Source organism: Rhinoderma darwinii, chromosome 4 (genome assembly GCF_050947455.1).
Source record: "Rhinoderma darwinii isolate aRhiDar2 chromosome 4, aRhiDar2.hap1, whole genome shotgun sequence".
Taxonomy (NCBI): domain Eukaryota; kingdom Metazoa; phylum Chordata; class Amphibia; order Anura; family Rhinodermatidae; genus Rhinoderma; species Rhinoderma darwinii.
Window position 1 is genome coordinate 289,407,486 of NC_134690.1, and position 18,092 is coordinate 289,425,577.

Here is an 18,092-nt window from a genome sequence, read left to right on the forward strand (position 1 = left end):
TCTTTGTAAATGTCTTCTTTTTTTCTGCAGTGCTGCGTTTCTCAGATACCATGTAGATATCGCCCCCACCTCACCCCTGTAGCTATTGACATACAGCCCATCCTGTAGATAGCACACGCACATCCTACATATAGCTAGTACCAGCCCCTGTAACAGACACTGTATATAGTGCCCCCACCTACCTATGATAGTCTGCTGTCCGAACACGGACAGTAGACTCCTAAATTACAGGGCAAAGAGATTCCTCTCTTGCTCTGCCGTAGTGTTCAATATTATCCGCATCCTAAGGATGCAGATAATATTGAATATAGCGTTAGTACAACTGTACCAGCCATAGTGGCTGATAGCGGCCTACTGTGGATCGGGGGGCCAAAGGCCGTCGGCGGCACGGACCCCTCATGCTGAAGGCTGTAGCAGCCGGTATCGCTGATAAAGTGCTGGTCACGACGCTGGGTAAAGGGGTAATGAGGGCAAAAAAAATGTACAATCATTGAAGCGCTCTGTGGGGGGCGTTCTGCAAGACAGCGATGCTGCTATGAATGCAGGATAATAGCAGTCTCTGGTGCGCGCACATACAACAAACAGCATTGTGAATTTATTAGATGCTACTCCCCCGAGATTCCGGCCACCCTCACTGCAAAATAAAGAGGTAGAACAGCGCTGGCGCGGCCACCGCTAGAGGAAAGCAGTGGTTGCCGGATCTCTAGGCAATGAGCAATAAACAAAGAGGGGCTGTCAGTAAATTGGAGCCAGGATATCTCGCAAAGTACAGAGTTTAAAAAAAAGAAGGTATTTACAAAAATACCTAATTTTATGTTGTTAATCTTTATAGGTATGTTTTCAAGATGGGAACACCCCTTTAAGTCTTAAAGCAGGCTGGTCACTAAAGGGTTAAATTGAAAGTATACCCTCAAAGTTTGTTGTGGTTATATCCGAAAACAATAGCCACAATGTAATTAACACTACCAGCTGCTGAAAGGCAAATATCTGACTGTTTTCGGAAATATTACTTTTGATGGGGTTCTCAGAAGCCGGACCAATGGCGATTAGCTAATCCCAGTGGCAGCTCCCATATTAAACAGGTTGCCTGTGAACATAGAAACACTTTCCAATTTCATGCCTTTAGAAACTTATGCTCACCTTAGCCCTGTTCACATGACGAACAGAGATGCAGAGTCTCACAGCCTCCTCAGTCCTGCAGCCTATAAGACGCCGAGACCCTTGCGTAGGCTGACATGATCCAATGACTTAATGGTGCCAGCCTGCGCATGGATCCTGTCCCAGTGTCTTATAGGCTGCAGGCCTAACCTGTACTGTAGCCTAGTGGATGTCAGAGCAGGGAGCTGATAGCTTCATGCTCCGCCATAGTATTCAATTGTATCTGCGTCCTGTGGACGCATACAATTAAATGTGGCAGTCGCCCAGGGCACCGAGTCAAAAGTCCAGGGCTTGGACCCTGGATGCCCAGTGCTAATGACGCCACTAAAAGAACATTAATGTGCTGGGCGGCATTGACCGCCTCATGTTGCTGGCTTTGTCGCAGCCACTTTGGCCGGTATAGTGGCAGTTTTATTACTCTCTTTCACTGCATATAAAATCTAGGAAGTTCTGGATATGTATTTTCTGGAATTAAGATATGTTGCAGCTTCAACAAGTAATTCCTTTGTTTCCTTCTGCTTTCTTTCAGGGTGTGCTGGGTTCATCATGTGACAGGAGTATGGGTGTACCCTCTTCTGGAATACTTCAGTCCTCTAGCTAAAATAATTTTTTTCCTCCTAGTCACTGTTATCATTAACATCTACTATGTTCTGGGTGAAAAGCTAAACAGTTACATTTGGGATTTGGATAAATGTAAGTTTTGAAGCAAATATTTACATATAGTCTATAATTGTGTGGAAAAAAACCCCCCAGAAACAATCTAAAATGAAAAAATATCTAGTGTTGATTGGATGTCTTCGAGTGAATTTAGCTAACGTTGCCAGACAGACCCCACCACATGGGAGAAGGAAATCACTAACTTAGGCCCCATGCACATGGCCGTAATTTTGATTAAAGTACAGACCCATTTATTTCTATTGTCCACGGACACCTTTCTGTATGTTTACGTGAAGGTGACAACTTTGGCCGTGGGACTAGTGTTGAACAGGTTCCGTGGCCAAAGATCGCTGTGTCACACTGCCTTCATCGCTGGTAATGAAAGTCAATGTTGCCTCATTGCGACCACAGGTTTCCGCAACCGCGACATGACAGTCGCAAAAAAACAAACCTGTGATGCCGGAATGGCAACAGCGATTTTTGTCAGCGTAACTTGTGTTGCAGCCAAAGTCGCTGTGTAGCCCGAGCCTAGAACATACATATTGGAGAATCAATCACCTGAACGTGGTGTAAAACCAGCCTTATATTGCCATGCAGTGACCAAATAAAAATTGTTTAGTAGTTAATGGTAACAACATTTAGTGTTGGTAGTGAGTGGAGTTAATATGAACATCCCTAGTGATATAGGACATTGGAGGAGTTACTGCCGATATCCCTAGTTGTCAAGCGCAGTAAAGAAGTTAATGCCAGCTTCCTTGGTGATCTGGGGTCGTTGAGGTGTTAGCTTCGATGGTGGACTAGAATAGTGAGCAGGTTAACAACTGGCATGCAGTGCCTTACTCACCTCCTTAGGCTCTAGCAATGTTTCCTATGTACGGACTCTCTGACGGAAACGGAATAATATGTGCCTTTAACTTGCCCTTCCCAATCTGCACTAATCATACAGGGCAGGGATAGAGAGGACTCTGCAACTATGATTTAACAGTCACACAGTTCTCTCTCTGATCAGGTAGAGTGTTGGTTGAGTGCTCTGCCCGATCATTAAGGGGAACTTAGAACTTAGGGCATTTGTGCTGGTGCGCCTTTCCCAAGTTACAGGAATGGTGCCACTGGCAGGGGTACCCCTTGACACTTCCCATAAACAGCCCTTGTTATGATCATGCATTTTCAGTTATTTGCTGATACTGCAACCGCTTTCATCTTTTACTGACTATACATGGCTATGCATAACAGTTGCCACTAGTCAAGTCTACCATTGCACTAAACTCTCAAACAAGCACTGTTGGCACAAGAGAACATAATAAGGTTTCTAAAATGTTCTTCCTAAGCAGCATTTATACTTGTAATATGAAAGTAACACCAAAAACATTGCTGTGTTGCTAATGCAATAATTCCCTAAGTTAATAGCAAGCACAATCGTTGATAGATCAATGACAGACACATTTCTATGTCTGATTATGTATACATAGATCATCATCACCCTCTGCAGTCACTCTTTAGTGTACTCTATATGACGTCACATAGTTCCAAACTCACTGGTTTGAGGAACATGACAAAGGTGTTGACTTGGCTTTCAAATTACTCAGATATTAATCCGATCCAACATCTGTAGGATGCACTGGGAAAACAAGTTTGATCCAGGGAGGCCCCACCTCGTAACTTACAGGATTTAAATGATCTGCTGCTAACGTCTTAGTGCCAGATACCACGGGTTATCTTAAGAGGTATTGTGGAGTCCATGCCTCGACGGGTCATAGCTGTTTTTGCGACACAAGATGTGTTGGCGGCACACAATATTAGGGAGGTGGTTTTAATGTAATGGCTTATCGGTGTACGTCCCTTCTATTGTATAGGCATGAATCACCAGTGCAAATTTGACACTCCAATATAGCTGCACTTCCATTCTGAAGAAGGAGATCTGAGATACTTCTAATATCTGTAGTTTTACAGTATAATTAATACTGATTATGGGGTAAACAAAATGAGAAGCAGACATCCTTGATTTTCACAAACAAACTTCCAGGGATCCAATCACCATGGTTCTAAGAGGCACCCAAAGCTGTTAGAGCTTATGTTAACAGAGACCTACTAGAATAAATGTATAAAAACCCCTTTAGCTTTAAAAATCAGGTCCAAATTCTGAGGCAGCACTGCTGAGAGTATCTCATGACAGCAGTTTGTGTTCCAATTTCTGTCAGGTACATTGTCTTCCTGGAGACCTTTCATGGATTGAAATTGCAATGTACAGGAATATCTTCACCCTAATTGGAATAGTGGCAGATATTCAAATGTTTTTATACATACCACGAAAGACCGCCAAATAAAAAATAAAAATTGTGTCCTGTGTAAGACCTGGGATAAAAATGAAAATAATTTTCTATAAAATAATTCTGACTGCCTGCAACTACTGCAGGAGCTCACAGCATATAGATGTATTATTATGTCCTTTGGAAGCTGTATAAACATGAATGCAGTAAGCTGCTCCCTCAGTGGCCACAGCAGTAAGAATTTTTTGGGCTGTGGAAAACCTATATAAATATATTATTAAAAAAAATCAGCACACAATTTTGGACTGACAAAAAGAAATGGGGTTTTTAAGTTTCACTTTCACTCTAAATTTGTTTCTCTTTTTCAAAGCGATCTGTTGAATTGTAATTGATATACTAGTCCTTCTCAATGAATTAGAATATCATCAAAAAGTTAATTTATTTCAGTAATTCAATTCAAAAAGTGAAACTCATATATTATATAGATTCATTACACACAGAGTGATCTATTTCCAGCATTTTTTTCTTTTAATGTTGATGATTATGTCTAACAGTTAATGAAAACCCAAAATTTAGTATCTCAGAAAATTTAGAATATTATATTAGCCCAATATCAAAAATTATTTTTAATACCGAAACGTTGGCCTACTGAAAGTATGTACAAGTATATGCACTCAATACTTGGTCGGGGCTCCTTTCGCATGAATTACTGCTACTAATGTGATGTGTGTACATTTAAGTAGTACAGTGTACTTGCAAGATATCTGACCACCTTTTTTTCTTCTTTCTTACCGAACTGTCATTTGCCTTTAATATGTTATTGTTGTTATTATTAATATTATCATTATGATTATTATTATTGATGTGATGTTGCTTTGAAGTAGCCAACAAGATGTTTTCCTTTATTTTTATTTTTTTTAGCAATGGAAGCAGCGGACAAAAGGATCAAGGCTGACTGATTCCAGCTATGCAAGAGTGAAAAATTCTTCTTATACATACAAAGCTAGAATACATTTCATCCACTATAAGGCCTCATTTACACGAGCGTATTATACGCGCGTGCGACGCGCGTGCTTTTCACGCGTGTCGTACGCACCTATAATAGTCTATGGGGCTGTTTAGACGATGCGTGAATTTTGCGCAGTGCGCGTGCGTTGCGTAAAACTCACGACATGTTCTAAAATCGTGCGTTTTTCGCGCATCACGCACCCATTGAAGTCAATGGGTGCGTGAAAACCACGCATGCCGCACGGAAGCACTTCCGTGCGAACTGCGTGATTCGCGCAAGAGCTGTCAAACTCCTGAATGTAAACAGAAAAGCACCACGTGCTTTTCTGTTTACAAACATCCAAACGGAGTGTCAAATTCGAGATGAGCGCACCGAACTTCACCGGGTTCGGCCAAACTCGTTTTGACCGAAACCGGTAAAAAATGTTCGGGTACGCGACGTCAGGAGACAGTCTCTGTCCACGGTGCTGAAAGCGTTAAACTGGTTCAGCACCATGGACAGTGACTTCCGCTCCGAAAATCCATGAACCTGTAAAAAAAAAAAGACGTTCTGACTTACCGATAACTCCGGTCCGACCTCCCGGGATGACAGTTAAGTCCAAGTGACAGCTGCAGCCAATCACAGGCCAAGCACAGGCTGCAGCCAATCACAGGCTGCAGCGGTCTCATGGACTGCGGCGTCATCCTGGGAGGTGGGGCCGGATGACGAGAGAGGGACGCGTCACCAAGGCAACGGCCGGGAGACCGGACTGGAGGAAGCAGGCAGTTCATGGTAAGTTTGAACATCTTTTTTTATTCACAGGTTGGTGTATATTGTGATCGGCATTCACTGTCGCGGGTGCTGAAAGAGTTACTGCTGATCAGTTAGCTCTTTCAGCACCTTGGACAGTGACGGGCGTCGACTAGCCTCATCTCTATGATGGCGGCTGCGCGAAAATCACGCAGCCGCGCATCATACACGGATGACACACGGAGCTGCCAAGTGCCTTTTGCGCGCGCAAAACGCAGCGTTTTTTGCGCGCGCAAAACGCACACGCTCGTGTAAATGAGGCCTAATACACAGGCAGGTCTCTGCTTCCATCACAGTGCTGAGAGCTCTATGCAAAGACAAAAAGTGACTGACTTGGTGTACTGGAACGATGAAATTGTAACGTACATTGTAGCCCCAAGTTAGCTTTTAACCCTTTCAGGACCGAGCTCATTTTGGCCTTCTGGACCAGCCCCATTTTTTTTTAAATCTGACATGTGTAATTTTATGGGGTAATAACTCTGGAATGCTTTTGACTATCCAAGCGATTCTGAGATTGTTTTCTCGTTACGTATTGTACTTTATGTTAGTAGAAAAATTTGGTCAATAAATTCATTGCTTATTTGTGGAAAAACACCAAAATGTAAAGAAAATTTGCAAAAATTATGATTTAAATGTATCTGCTTGTAAAACAGATAGTAATACCACACAAAATAGTTACAATTTCAAATACTCCATATGTCTACTTTATGTTTTCATTGTTATTTGAACATTCTTTTATTTTTCTAGGACGTTAAAGGCTGAGAACTTTAGCAGGAATTTCTCACATTTTCAAGAAAATTTCAAAAGGCTATTTTTTAAAGGACCAGTTCAGTTCTGAAGTGGCTTTGAGGACCTTATGTACTAGATAGACCCCATAAATCACCCCATTTTAAAAACTGCACCCCTCAAATTATTCAAAACAGCATTCAGAAAGTTTTTTTTAACCCTTTAGGCTTTTCACAGCAATTAAAGCAAAGTAGAGGGGAAATTTACAATTTTATTTTTTTTTGCCGAAATACATTTGTAATACATTATTTTTTTGTAACACAGAAAGTTTTACCAGAGAAACGCAACTCAATATTTATTGCCAAAATTCTGCCGTTTTTAAGAATACCCTACATGTGGCTCCAGTGTGGTAATGGACTGAAACACCGGCCTCAGAAGCAAAGGAGCACCTAGAGAATTTTGGGGCCTCCTTTTTAAAAAATATATATTTTAGGCACCATGTCAGGTTTGAAGAGGTCTTGTGGTGCCAGTGGAAACTCCCCAAAAGTGACACGGTTTTGGAAACTACACACCTCAAGGAATTTATCTAGGGGTATAGTTAGCATCTTGACACCACAGGTCTTTTGCTATATTTATTGGAGTTTGTCTGTGAAAATAAAAATATACATTTTTTTTCTGAAAAAACATAGAAATGTTTAATTTTTGCAATGAACAAAAGGAGAAAAGGAACCCAAAATGTGTAAAGATATTTCTCACAATTATGGCAATACTCCATATGTGATAATAAACTGCTGTTTGGACCCACGGCAGAGCTCAGAAGGGAAGGAGCGCCATTTGGATTTTGGAGCGCAGATTTTGCTAGGTTGGTTTCAGTGCCATGTAGTGTTTGCAACGCCCTGGAGGGACCAAAACATTGTAAACCCCCAATAGAGACCCCATTTTGGAAACTACATGCCTCAAGGAATTTATCTAGAGGTATAATTACATCTTGACCCCCATAGATCTTTTGCTATATTTATTCGAGTTTGTCTGTAAAAATGAAAATCTACTTTTTTTCTGAAAAACATAGAAATGTTTAACTTTTACAATGAATAAAGGAGAAAAAGAACCCCAAAATTTGTAAAGCAATTTCTCCTGATTACGGCAATACACCATATTTGGTAATAAACTGCAGTTTGGACCCACGGCAGGACTTTCAGAAGGAAAGGAGCAATATTTGGCTTTTGGAGCTCAAATTTAGCTGGAATAGTTTTTGGGTGTCATGTCGCAAAAGCCCCTGAGGTACCAAAACAGTGGAAACACCCCAAAACTGATCCTATTTTGGAAAATACACCCCTTAACAGGTTCCCGACCGCTGGCTGTGTTTTTATGGCCAGCGGTCAGGGTCTCTGAAGTCCGCGCGATCGCGTGCACACAGCACTGTGCCCTGGCTGTTGCTAACAGCCATGGGCCCTGGGCAGAGTGTCAGGGGTCAATCTTTTGGTTCCTGAACATGTGATCGCTGTGACAACCAATCACAGCGATCACATGCATTTCTATGTAAAATACAGTGTGCACGCAATCGCGTGCACACAACCCTGTGCCCACGCTGTTACCAACAGCTCTGGGCACTGGGCAGAGTATCAGGGACTAATCTGATGGTCCCTGAACATGTGATCGCTGTGAAAACCTATCACAGCGATCACATTTGTTTTATTTTGACATTTCTGGCAGAAAATCTCCTTCCTTTTTTCTTCTCCTCACACATTGTTTCAGTGTGAGGAGAAGAAGATACTTGAGAGAATTGCTGCCAGAATAATACTATGAAAAAAAATACAGTGTTATTCACCAATACATTCTCTGCATAGATAGATGGATAGATTGTATAGATAGATAGAAATCTATCTTTTTTTTTCTATCTATCTACCTTTCTATTGTAATGACGGGGTAAGGAGACAGACAGGTGAGCCCTAATCTACCCACCACTCAGTCCCTGCCTACTTGCACGACCCATCCCAGGCGACGGCGTACAACTGGGCGACGGTCCCTACGCTCAATATGTGCACGAGAGACAAACAGACAAGGGTACACAGAAGCTAATGGAAATGGGGCAGTTGCCCACGGCAACACCGTGAGCAACAAGAGTAGTGAACGAGCCGAGTCAAACCAGGAGTGTACGAGGTACCAAACGCAGAGCAGGAGCGTAGTCAGTAAAGCCAGGGTCAAAATGAAGCTGAGGACAAAACTAATAGCTGGAACAGCAGAGCCAGGAAATGGGAGAATCACAGGCAAAGACAAGAAGCAAATGAAGGTATAGATAGACCGAGGGCGGGAGCTAGAACCGTCTGGCCAGGCTGTGATAGGTTCTCCCACTCCTCAGCCTACCAGGCTGAGTGGTAGCAGATCGAGTCAATCTATCAGACCCAGGAGCAGATGCAGACTGATTAACCACGGGCGTCGATACAGAAGCTGTGTCTGGCAGATCCTTTACATCTATCTTTTATTATATTAGAATAGGCAGGTAGGGAATATATAATTATATACACTACCGTTCAAAAGTTTAGGGTCACTTAGAAATGTCCTTATATTTGCAAGAAAAGCACAGTTTCTGTCATTAAAGATAGCATTAAATTAATCAGAAATACACTCCATACATTGTTAATGTGCTAAATGACTATTCTAGCTGCAAACGTCTGGTTTTTGATGCAATATCTACATAGGTGTATAGAGGCCCATTTCCAGCAACCATCACTCCAGTGTTCTAATGGTACATTGTGTTTGCTAACTGTGTTAGAAGGCTAATGGACGATTAGAAAACACTTGAAAACCCTTGTGCAATTATGTTAGCACCGCTGTAAACAGTTTTGCTGTTTAGAGGAGCTATAAAACTGACCTTCCTTTGAGCTAGTTGAGAATCTGGAGCATTACATTTGTGGGTTCAATTAAACTCCCAAAATGGCTAGAAAAAGAGAGCTTTCATGTGAAACTCGACAGTCTATTCTTGTTCTTAGAAATGAAGGCTATTCCATGCAAGAAATTGCCAAGAAACTGAAGATTTCCTACAACGGTGTGTACTACTCCCTTCAGAGGACAGAACAAACAGGCTCTAACCAGAGTAGAAAGAGAAGTGGGAGGCCCCGCTGCACAACTGAGCAACAAGACAAGTACATTAGAGTGTCTAGTTTGAGAAATAGACGCCTCACAGGTCCTCAACTGGCAGCTTCATTAAATAGTACCTGCAAAATGCCAGTGTCAACGTCTACAGTGAAGAGGCGACTCCGGAATGCTGGTCTTCAGGGCAGAGTGGCAGAGTGGCAAAGAAAAAGCCATATCTGAGACTGGCTAATAAAAGGAAAAGATTAATATGGGTAAAAGCACACAGACATTGGACAGAGGAAGATTGGAAAAAAGTGTTATGGACAGACGAATCGAAGTTTGAGGTGTTTGGATCACACAGAAGAACATTTGTGAGACGCAGAACAACTGAAAAGATGCTGGAAGAGTGCCTGACGCCATCTGTCAAGCATGGTGGAGGTAATGTGATGGTCTGGGGTTGCTTTGCTGCTGGTAAAGTGGGATATTTGTACAAAGTAAAAGGGATTTTGAATAAGGAAGGCTAACACTCAATTTTGCAACGCCATGCCATACCCTGTGGACAGCGCTTGATTGGAGCCAATTTCATCCTACAACAGGACAATGACCCAAAGCAGACCTCCAAATTATGCAAGAACTATTTAGGGAAGAAGCAGGCAGCTGGTATTCTATCTGTAATGGAGTGGCCAGCGCAGTCACCAGATCTCAACCCCATAGAGCTGTTGTGGGAGCAGCTTGACCGTATGGTACGCAAAAAGCGCCCATCAAGCCAATCCAACTTGTGGGAGGGGCTTCTGGAAGCATGGGGTGAAATTTCTCCCGATTACCTCAGCAAATTAACAGCTAGAATGCCAAAGTTCTGCAAAGTTGTAAAAAGGACAAAATTATTATTTGAAATAAAAATAATTATTTCTAACCTTGTCAATGTCTTGACTATATTTTCTAGTCATTTTGCAACTCATTTGATAAATATAAGTGTGAGTTTTCATGGAAAACACAAAATTGTCTGGGTGACCCCAAACTTTTGAACGGTAGTGTACATATATCCACACATAATATACATATAATATATATAGCAATAGCGGTTTTTTTTTGTGAGGGGTAGTGTAGATATATATATATATATATATATATATATATATATATATATATATATACCAGTTAGTTTGTGTGTTTAGTTAGTGTTAGTGACGTTATGGCGAGGAAGTTTTTTAGTGCTGAGGAGGCATACGCCATGCTGTAGTCTGAGTCTGAGACCGCATCAGAGATGGCGTCAGAGTTGGAACCTGTTTTAGGTAGTGACAATGATAGCGTCACTTCAGGTTCATCTTCAGGGGACGTTGTCCTTGACACAGTTGAAACTGCAGAACATGGATGCGCAGGGCCTAGTATCGCTGTAGCACGGGACAGCCTGGTCCCTCCAGTTCAGGCTCTTGTATGGGCACCTGCTCTATCTTTGGGCCTAGAATCCACGGATTCACTGGCACTCCTGGCATAACTGTGGACAATATAAATTTTGTCCAAATGGATTACTTCCATTTATATATTATGGACGACATCCTAAATATGATTGTCCACGAAACTAATTTATATGCCGCTCAGTATATAAGACAGAAACCTTCATCCACCCATGCCAGAGATTGGACGCCCACCAATTTGCGGGAATTAAAAAAAAAATTGGGGCTCACCCTAATTGTCAAAAAGCCCTCCATTAGGTCTTACCGCCCAAGTCACCCCAGTGTATTCTGCAGTAATGTCCAGGTCTCGTTATGAGACAATAATGAGGTTCCTTCACTTCAATGACAATGCACAGGCCCCGCCCCATGTACCGATGCAAACCGTGATCGGCTGTTTAAAATAAGACTGCTAATAAATTCCCTCAATAATTTATTCCTGCAACTTTACACCCCTAAACAGAATGTAAGCGTGGACGAATCCCTCCTCAACTTACATGGAAGACTTAGCTTTCGCCAATATCTACCTTCCAAAAGGGCAAGATATGGCGTTAAGTTTTACAAATTGTGTGAAAGCGGGTCAGGATATACCACAGCCTTCAGGATTTATGAAGGGCGGTACCGCACAATAAATGTTCCTGGATGCCCCTCTGATCTTTCCACCAGCAGTAAGATCGTGTGGGAGATAATGCAGCCTCTGCTTCACAAGGGGTACCACCTGTACCGCGATCATTTTTATTCCAGTGTGCCCCTGTTTTGGCATTTGCATGCTGAAAGGACTGGGGCATGTGGTACCATGCGCAAAAACCGAATTGGTTTTCCGCAGCAATTAGTGGGGAAGCGCATGGTAAAGGGGGACTCCTGTGCTTATGCATCTGAGGAATTGCTGGCGGTCAAGTACAGGGATCGCAAAGATGTGTATGTACTAAGCACGATTCATACCGCAGGAACAGTGGCAGTGAGGGAAAGAGTGGCAACATCGGACAAGCACAAACCAGTGAGCGTGTCCGAATATAACAAGTACATGGGGGGTGGATTTAAACACCCAGGTTTTACAGCCATATTTAGTAAAACGCAATACAAAAACCTGGTACAAAAAAGTGGCCATTTATCTGTTACAGGTGGCAATCCACAATTCATTTGTGCTCTATAAAAAAAAAACAGAGGCAGAGACACATATCTGGATTTCCAGGAGAAAATTATTGAAGGCCTCATATTTGATGTTCAGGACACCAGTCTGAGGATGTCACGCGACTGACTGAAAGACATTTCATCCCCCGCATTCCCCCAACACCAACTAGAAGCAACCCCCAGAAAAAGTGCCGCGTCTGCAGAAAAGACGGGCACCGCAGAGATTCCCGATATTTCTGTCCCTCATGTCCCTTGCAACCAGGCCTGTGCATTGACCCATGTTTTAAAAAAATACCACACTGTTCTGAATTATTAGATTTTAGTTAATTAGTTGAAAATATATTTGCCCTACATTACATTTTTATTTTTCCCCCGACTTTACTCCATAGGTGGGGGGGGGGGGGGGTGGATGTCATGTTTGCATATTTTCTAAAGTTCATCTGCTGGAGAGCTGCATTTGCATAAACCTGCAATTTCTTATTTTAGAAAACCCCAAAAAATAAATTCCCATTATACCCCATGATGAATATTTTGGGATCTCTGCTTCAAGAGCAGATATTTTGGAAGTGTTATAGAAATAAAGTTTTTTAAAACCAGCTTTGAAAAAAGGCGATTTGTGAAATAAGCTTCTTCTATCGTCCGCCCTCCTACATCTCTATCTGATAAATAAGGCACACATATTTGGTATCCCCATAAACAGGAGAATTGGCAGAATGTGAAAGGAGATGAATTTTGTCCGTGGTCTATACTGTGTGTGAAAAATGCTGGCATTAACTGACGCATTTGCTAAAAAAACGCTCATTTTATTTTGTTCCATCTTATTCAAGAAACTTTCAGAAGAAAACTGGACTTTCTAAAAATATGATAAACCTTTTGAAGAAAACCTTGTGGGGTCTACTTGTGTGAATGAAGTCATTTATTGGGTGTTTCTAATGTTTCAGCAGCATTAGGCCCCCAGAAAACCATATGCTGCTATAAAATCAAATGCAGAATTCCTGGACTGAAAAGGCCAAAAAGCCTCCTTCTATGCCAAGCCCTGGCACATGCCCGCACAGTGAATAAAGCACACATATTTGGTATCCCCATGCACGTGAGAAGTGGAAGAATGTGAAAGGAGATTAATTTTGTCCGTGGTCCATACTATGTCGGCGTCTCTCAGGAGGGAGATGCTGCCCGGTACTCATATGTCCATGGCCGCGGCCGTCGGGGGGCAGGTAAGCACGATGGTCCGCGGCTGAGGACATTACAGTATTCCCCCTCATATGCCCCCTCTTCTTTGGACCAGAGCGAGAGAGGAACTTCTTAATGAGGGTAGGAGCATTGAGGTTCTCTTCTGGCTCCCAGGACCTCTTCTCTGGACCAAACCCCTTCCAATCCACCAAATAAAAAGTTCTTCCTCCTACTTTTTTGATGTCCAGGATCTCCTTAACCTCGAACATGTCAGATGAACCGCTGGGGGCCACTGCGGGACCATGAGTCTTACCATAGCGGTTCAGGACCACAGGCTTCAGGAGGGACACATGAAAGGAGTTGGGGATTCTGAGGGTAGAAGGCAGCCGAAGCTTATAGGAGACTGGGTTTATTTGTTGTAGTATCTCAAAGGGTCCAAGGAACCTGGGTGCAAACTTGTAGAAAGGCACTTTTAGACGGATATTCCTAGAGGACAGCCAGACTTTGATACCCAGCAGATACTGAGGCGACACTCTTCTCCTAGTATCCGCCTTTCGCTTCATGTGATCCACTGCCTGCAGAGTCAGCTGTGGATACCTGGGATGTAGCCGGAACAGGTAGAGGGATTTGTGGATCTTGGCCATAGACAATGTAGAATGGTGTGGAGGTGGTGGACTCACTTGTGTGGTTGTTGTATGAAAACTCGGCCCAAGGAAGAAGCTGTACCCAGTCATCATGCCGTATGGAGATGAAGTGGCAAAGATAATTCTCCATGATTTTGTTAATCCTCTCAACTTGGCCTTTGGACTGGGGATGGTAGGCTGAAGAAAAGTTCAACTTCACATCTATGAGTTTACAGAGGGCTATCCAGAATTTTGAGGTGAACTGAAGCCCCAATCAGACACAATATGAAGGGGCAGGCCATGCAGATGGAAGATGAAGAGCTTTGCCAGTTGAGGAGCAGAAGGTTGGCCGGTCAACGGGATAAAATGTGCCATCTTCGAGAACCGGCCCCCTAACAACTAAACCGTATTGCATCCTGTTGAGGAAGGAAGGTCTGTGACAAAGTCCATTTCTATATGATGCCATGGAGCGTTGGGCACAGGCAGAGGCAGGAGCAGACTGGCAGGCTTGGAGTGAGAAACTTTGTTGCAAGCACACACCGTGCAGGAAGCGACAAAGTCCACAACATCTTTGGACAGCGTGGGACACCAGAAATGACGAGCAATCAGATCTCGCGACTTATGAACCCTCGTATGTCCGGCCTGTTTGGAGCTGTTTCCCCAGCGAAAGATTCTCCTCCTGTCTGCCAACCGCACAAACCACGGAGGGATGTCTCTAACTTGCAGAGGGTTAGCAGAAATAATGCTGGATGGGTCTACGATACATTGAGGGGACTCCACAGTGTCCTCTGTTTCAAATGACCTAGACAGGGCATCGGGCCTCACATTTTTGTCTGCGGGACGGTAGTGGAGCACAAATTGGAACTGGGTGAAGAACCGCGACCACCTGGCTTGACGGGGGTTCAGCCGTTGAGCCGACTGGAGATATGTAAGGTTCTCGTGGTCGAAGTATATCATAATGGGGTGGGCTGCGCCCTCTAACAGATGTCTCCACTCCAGAGCCAATTTATTGGCCAGTAACTTCCGGTCCCCAATAGAGTAATTGTGCTCAGTGGCGGAAAAAAGTCTTGAGTAATAGCCACATATCACTGGCTTTCCTTTGAGGCCTCTCTGGAACAGAAGTGCACCTGCACCAACAGAGGAAGCGTCCACCTCCAACCAGAACTGTCGAGAAATGTCAGGATGATGGAGGATTGAGGCTGAGGTAAAGGCATTATTGAGGCTATTAAATGCAGATTCTGCCTCTGGAGTCCACACCTTGGCGTTCACACCCTTCTTGGTAAGGGTAGAGATGGGATAAACTGCCAGTAGATGTTGGCGAATCCCCAAAAAACGCTGAATGGCCATTCCAGGACAGACTTTACTTCCTCAGGATCCATCTTGAGACCTTGATCCGAGATGATGTAGCCCAGAAAGGACAGAGAGTCTTTTTCAAAGACTCACTTCTCCAGCTTGGCATACAGATGATTCTGTCCTTAAACACAGCAGAACTTGACGAACATGCCTCCGATGAGTCGTCGGATCTGCAGAGAAAATCAGAATATCATCGAGATAGACCACAACACAGACATAGAGAAGATCTCGGAAGATATAATTGACGAATTCCTGGAAGACCGCAGGAGCGTTACACAGACCAAAGTGCATCACCAGGTATTCGTAGTGCCCGTCACGAGTGTTAAACGCTGTCTTCCACTCATCACCTTGGTGGATTGGGATGAAATTGTAAGCCCCACACAAGTCTAATTTAGAAAAAATCCTGGCTCCTCATATGCGGTAAACTAGTTTGTAAATTAGTGGCAACTGATATTTGTTCTTGACCGTGATTTGATTGAGACCTCGGTAGTCAATGCAAGGCCAAAGAGATCTGTCTTTTTTCTTGACAAAGAAGAACCCAGCCCCGCCAGAGAGGAGGATTTTCGTATGAATCCCTCTCCAGATTCTCCTTGATATAGGCTGACATAGACTGAGTCTCTGACAAGGAGAGAGGGTATATGCATCAACACAGGGAGGGGACGCATTTAGAACCAGTTCAATGGAGCAGTCATAAGACCGTTGTGGAGGAAGCGTCTCAGCCTCCTTCTTGCTGAAGACATCCGCAAACTGAGAGAAATGAGGGGGTAATCCTGCCAATGACTGAGGCAGAGGAGGCTGGATAGGGTGGACCTGTAACAGACGGTGGCTGCAACATTTGGAGCCCCATGGAGAACCTCTCCGGAATTCCAGTCCAGGACTGGGGCATGTAGTTGGAGCCAAGGCAGACCCAGTAGGACAAGATTAATGGCTTTAGGAAAAACGAGTAACGAAATTAGTTCAGAATGAAGGGCTCCAACTTGGAGCTTCAGCGGCTTGGTTTCAGATACGATCAGGTCGAGCAGAGGCAGTCCATTCACCGAGGCAAAAGCCAAACACGTCTCCAGAGGAACTGTGGGCAACTGGAGAAGATCCACTAGGTCTTTTTGGATGAAGTTTGCTGTGGACCCAGAGTCCAGATAGGCAGAGACCCGGTGCGTCTTTTCACCAGACACTATGGTGACAGGAATGGACAGTTTCGAGGAGAACATTCTATCTAGTGCCGTTCCACCTAGGGTTGTCTCTCCAACCAATGCAAGGCACTAGAGTTAATTTTGGCTTCTGAGGGCACAAACGCACAACATGGCCTCCCAGGCCGCAATACAGACAAAGTCCCGAAGTGTGTCTGCAGTGTTTCTCCTGGGCAGACAGTTTGAGCCTGTCCACCTGCATAGGCTCCTCTGGTGGAACAACTGGTGTGGGCAACAGGGATTGCTGGAAGGTAGAAGCCAGCCATGGGAATCTTCTCTCCTGACGAACCTCTTGGGGTCACTCCCGGATCCTCATGTCAATCCGGGTGGCTCATCCAGGGTAGGTGGCAGATCACGAGCAGCAAGCGTGTCTTTAATTTTAGAAGACAGTCCCTGCAAGAATGTAGCCACCAAGGCCTCGTTGTTCCAGGACAGCTCTGCCGCCAGAGTGCGGAACTGAATGGCGTACTCGCCCATGGATGTGTCCTCCTGGCGAAGGATCAGAAGAGATGCAGCTGCTGAAGAGACTCGTCCAGGTTCCTCAAATACCGTGCGAAAAGTCTGTCCCTGACATTCCCAGATAGGATTCGCCCATGCTAGGGCCTTGCCAGTAAGGAATGATACTATAAGGGTATGTTCACATGGCCAAATTTCAGACGTAAACGAGGCGTATTATGCCTCGTTTTACGTCTGAAAATAGGGCTACAATACGTCGGCAAACATCTGCCCATTCATTTGAATGGGTTTGCCGACGTACTGTGCAGACGACCTGTTATTTACGCATCGTCGTTTGACAGCTGTCAAACGACGACGCGTAAAAATACAGCCTCGGCAAAAGAAGTGCAGGACACTTCTTTGGACGTTTTTGGAGCTGTTTTCTCATAGACTCCAATGAAAACAGCTCCAAAAACGGACGTAAAAAACGATGCGAAAATGGTGTGAAAACGCCGCGAAAAATGCGAGTTGGTAAAAAAACGTCTGAAAAGCAGGGTCTGTTTTCCCTTGAAAACAGCTCTGGATTTTCAGACGTTTTTGTTGACTATGTGTGAACATACCCTAAATGTGATCCTTGCGCCATCAGTAGGAAATGCTCTGGCATGTAGACTGGAGTGGATCTGGCACTGGTTCAGAAATCCCCTGCATGTCCCCGTGTCTCCGTCGCAGCGAGGAGGTAGCGGCAGGGAGAATCGGAAGTCAGCACTATTACTGACAGGAGATGTAGCAGGAGGAATAGCCGCAACAACAGGAATGGGTGCCGTGATAACTGCAGCTTGCGCATCCAGCTGACGTGTAATGTCGTTCACCGCCTGGAGGAGTTGGTCCTGTCATAATTGGCAGACTAGCATATCCGCCTGCATGGCTCGTGATGTCGTCAAGGTCTTGGGTTCACCAGCGGGGTCCATGGCCTGAGCGTACTGTCATAATCTGTGGGTATGTGGACTCACTCTGCCGTACCGCCGTAGCGGGATAGCAGCTGGCCAAACAGTGTACCAAGT

At 44.1% G+C, this 18,092-nt stretch overlaps 1 protein-coding gene across 2 annotated transcripts in view; it reads left to right on the forward strand.

The window, feature by feature from the left end:
* AIG1 (androgen induced 1) overlaps nt 1–5,504 on the forward strand; it is a 458,548-nt gene extending 453,044 nt beyond the window's left edge. Inside the window, exons 4-5 of one of the 2 annotated variants that reach the window (XM_075864339.1) lie at nt 1,688–1,851; nt 5,004–5,504. In XM_075864339.1, the coding sequence (XP_075720454.1) occupies nt 1,688–1,851; nt 5,004–5,041 (202 nt within the window). In that variant the 3' untranslated portion in view covers nt 5,042–5,504. The remainder of the gene's footprint in view (nt 1–1,687; nt 1,852–5,003) is intronic. The other variant, XM_075864338.1, reaches the window with a different exon arrangement.
* Nucleotides 5,505–18,092: the final 12,588 nt, after the last annotated feature.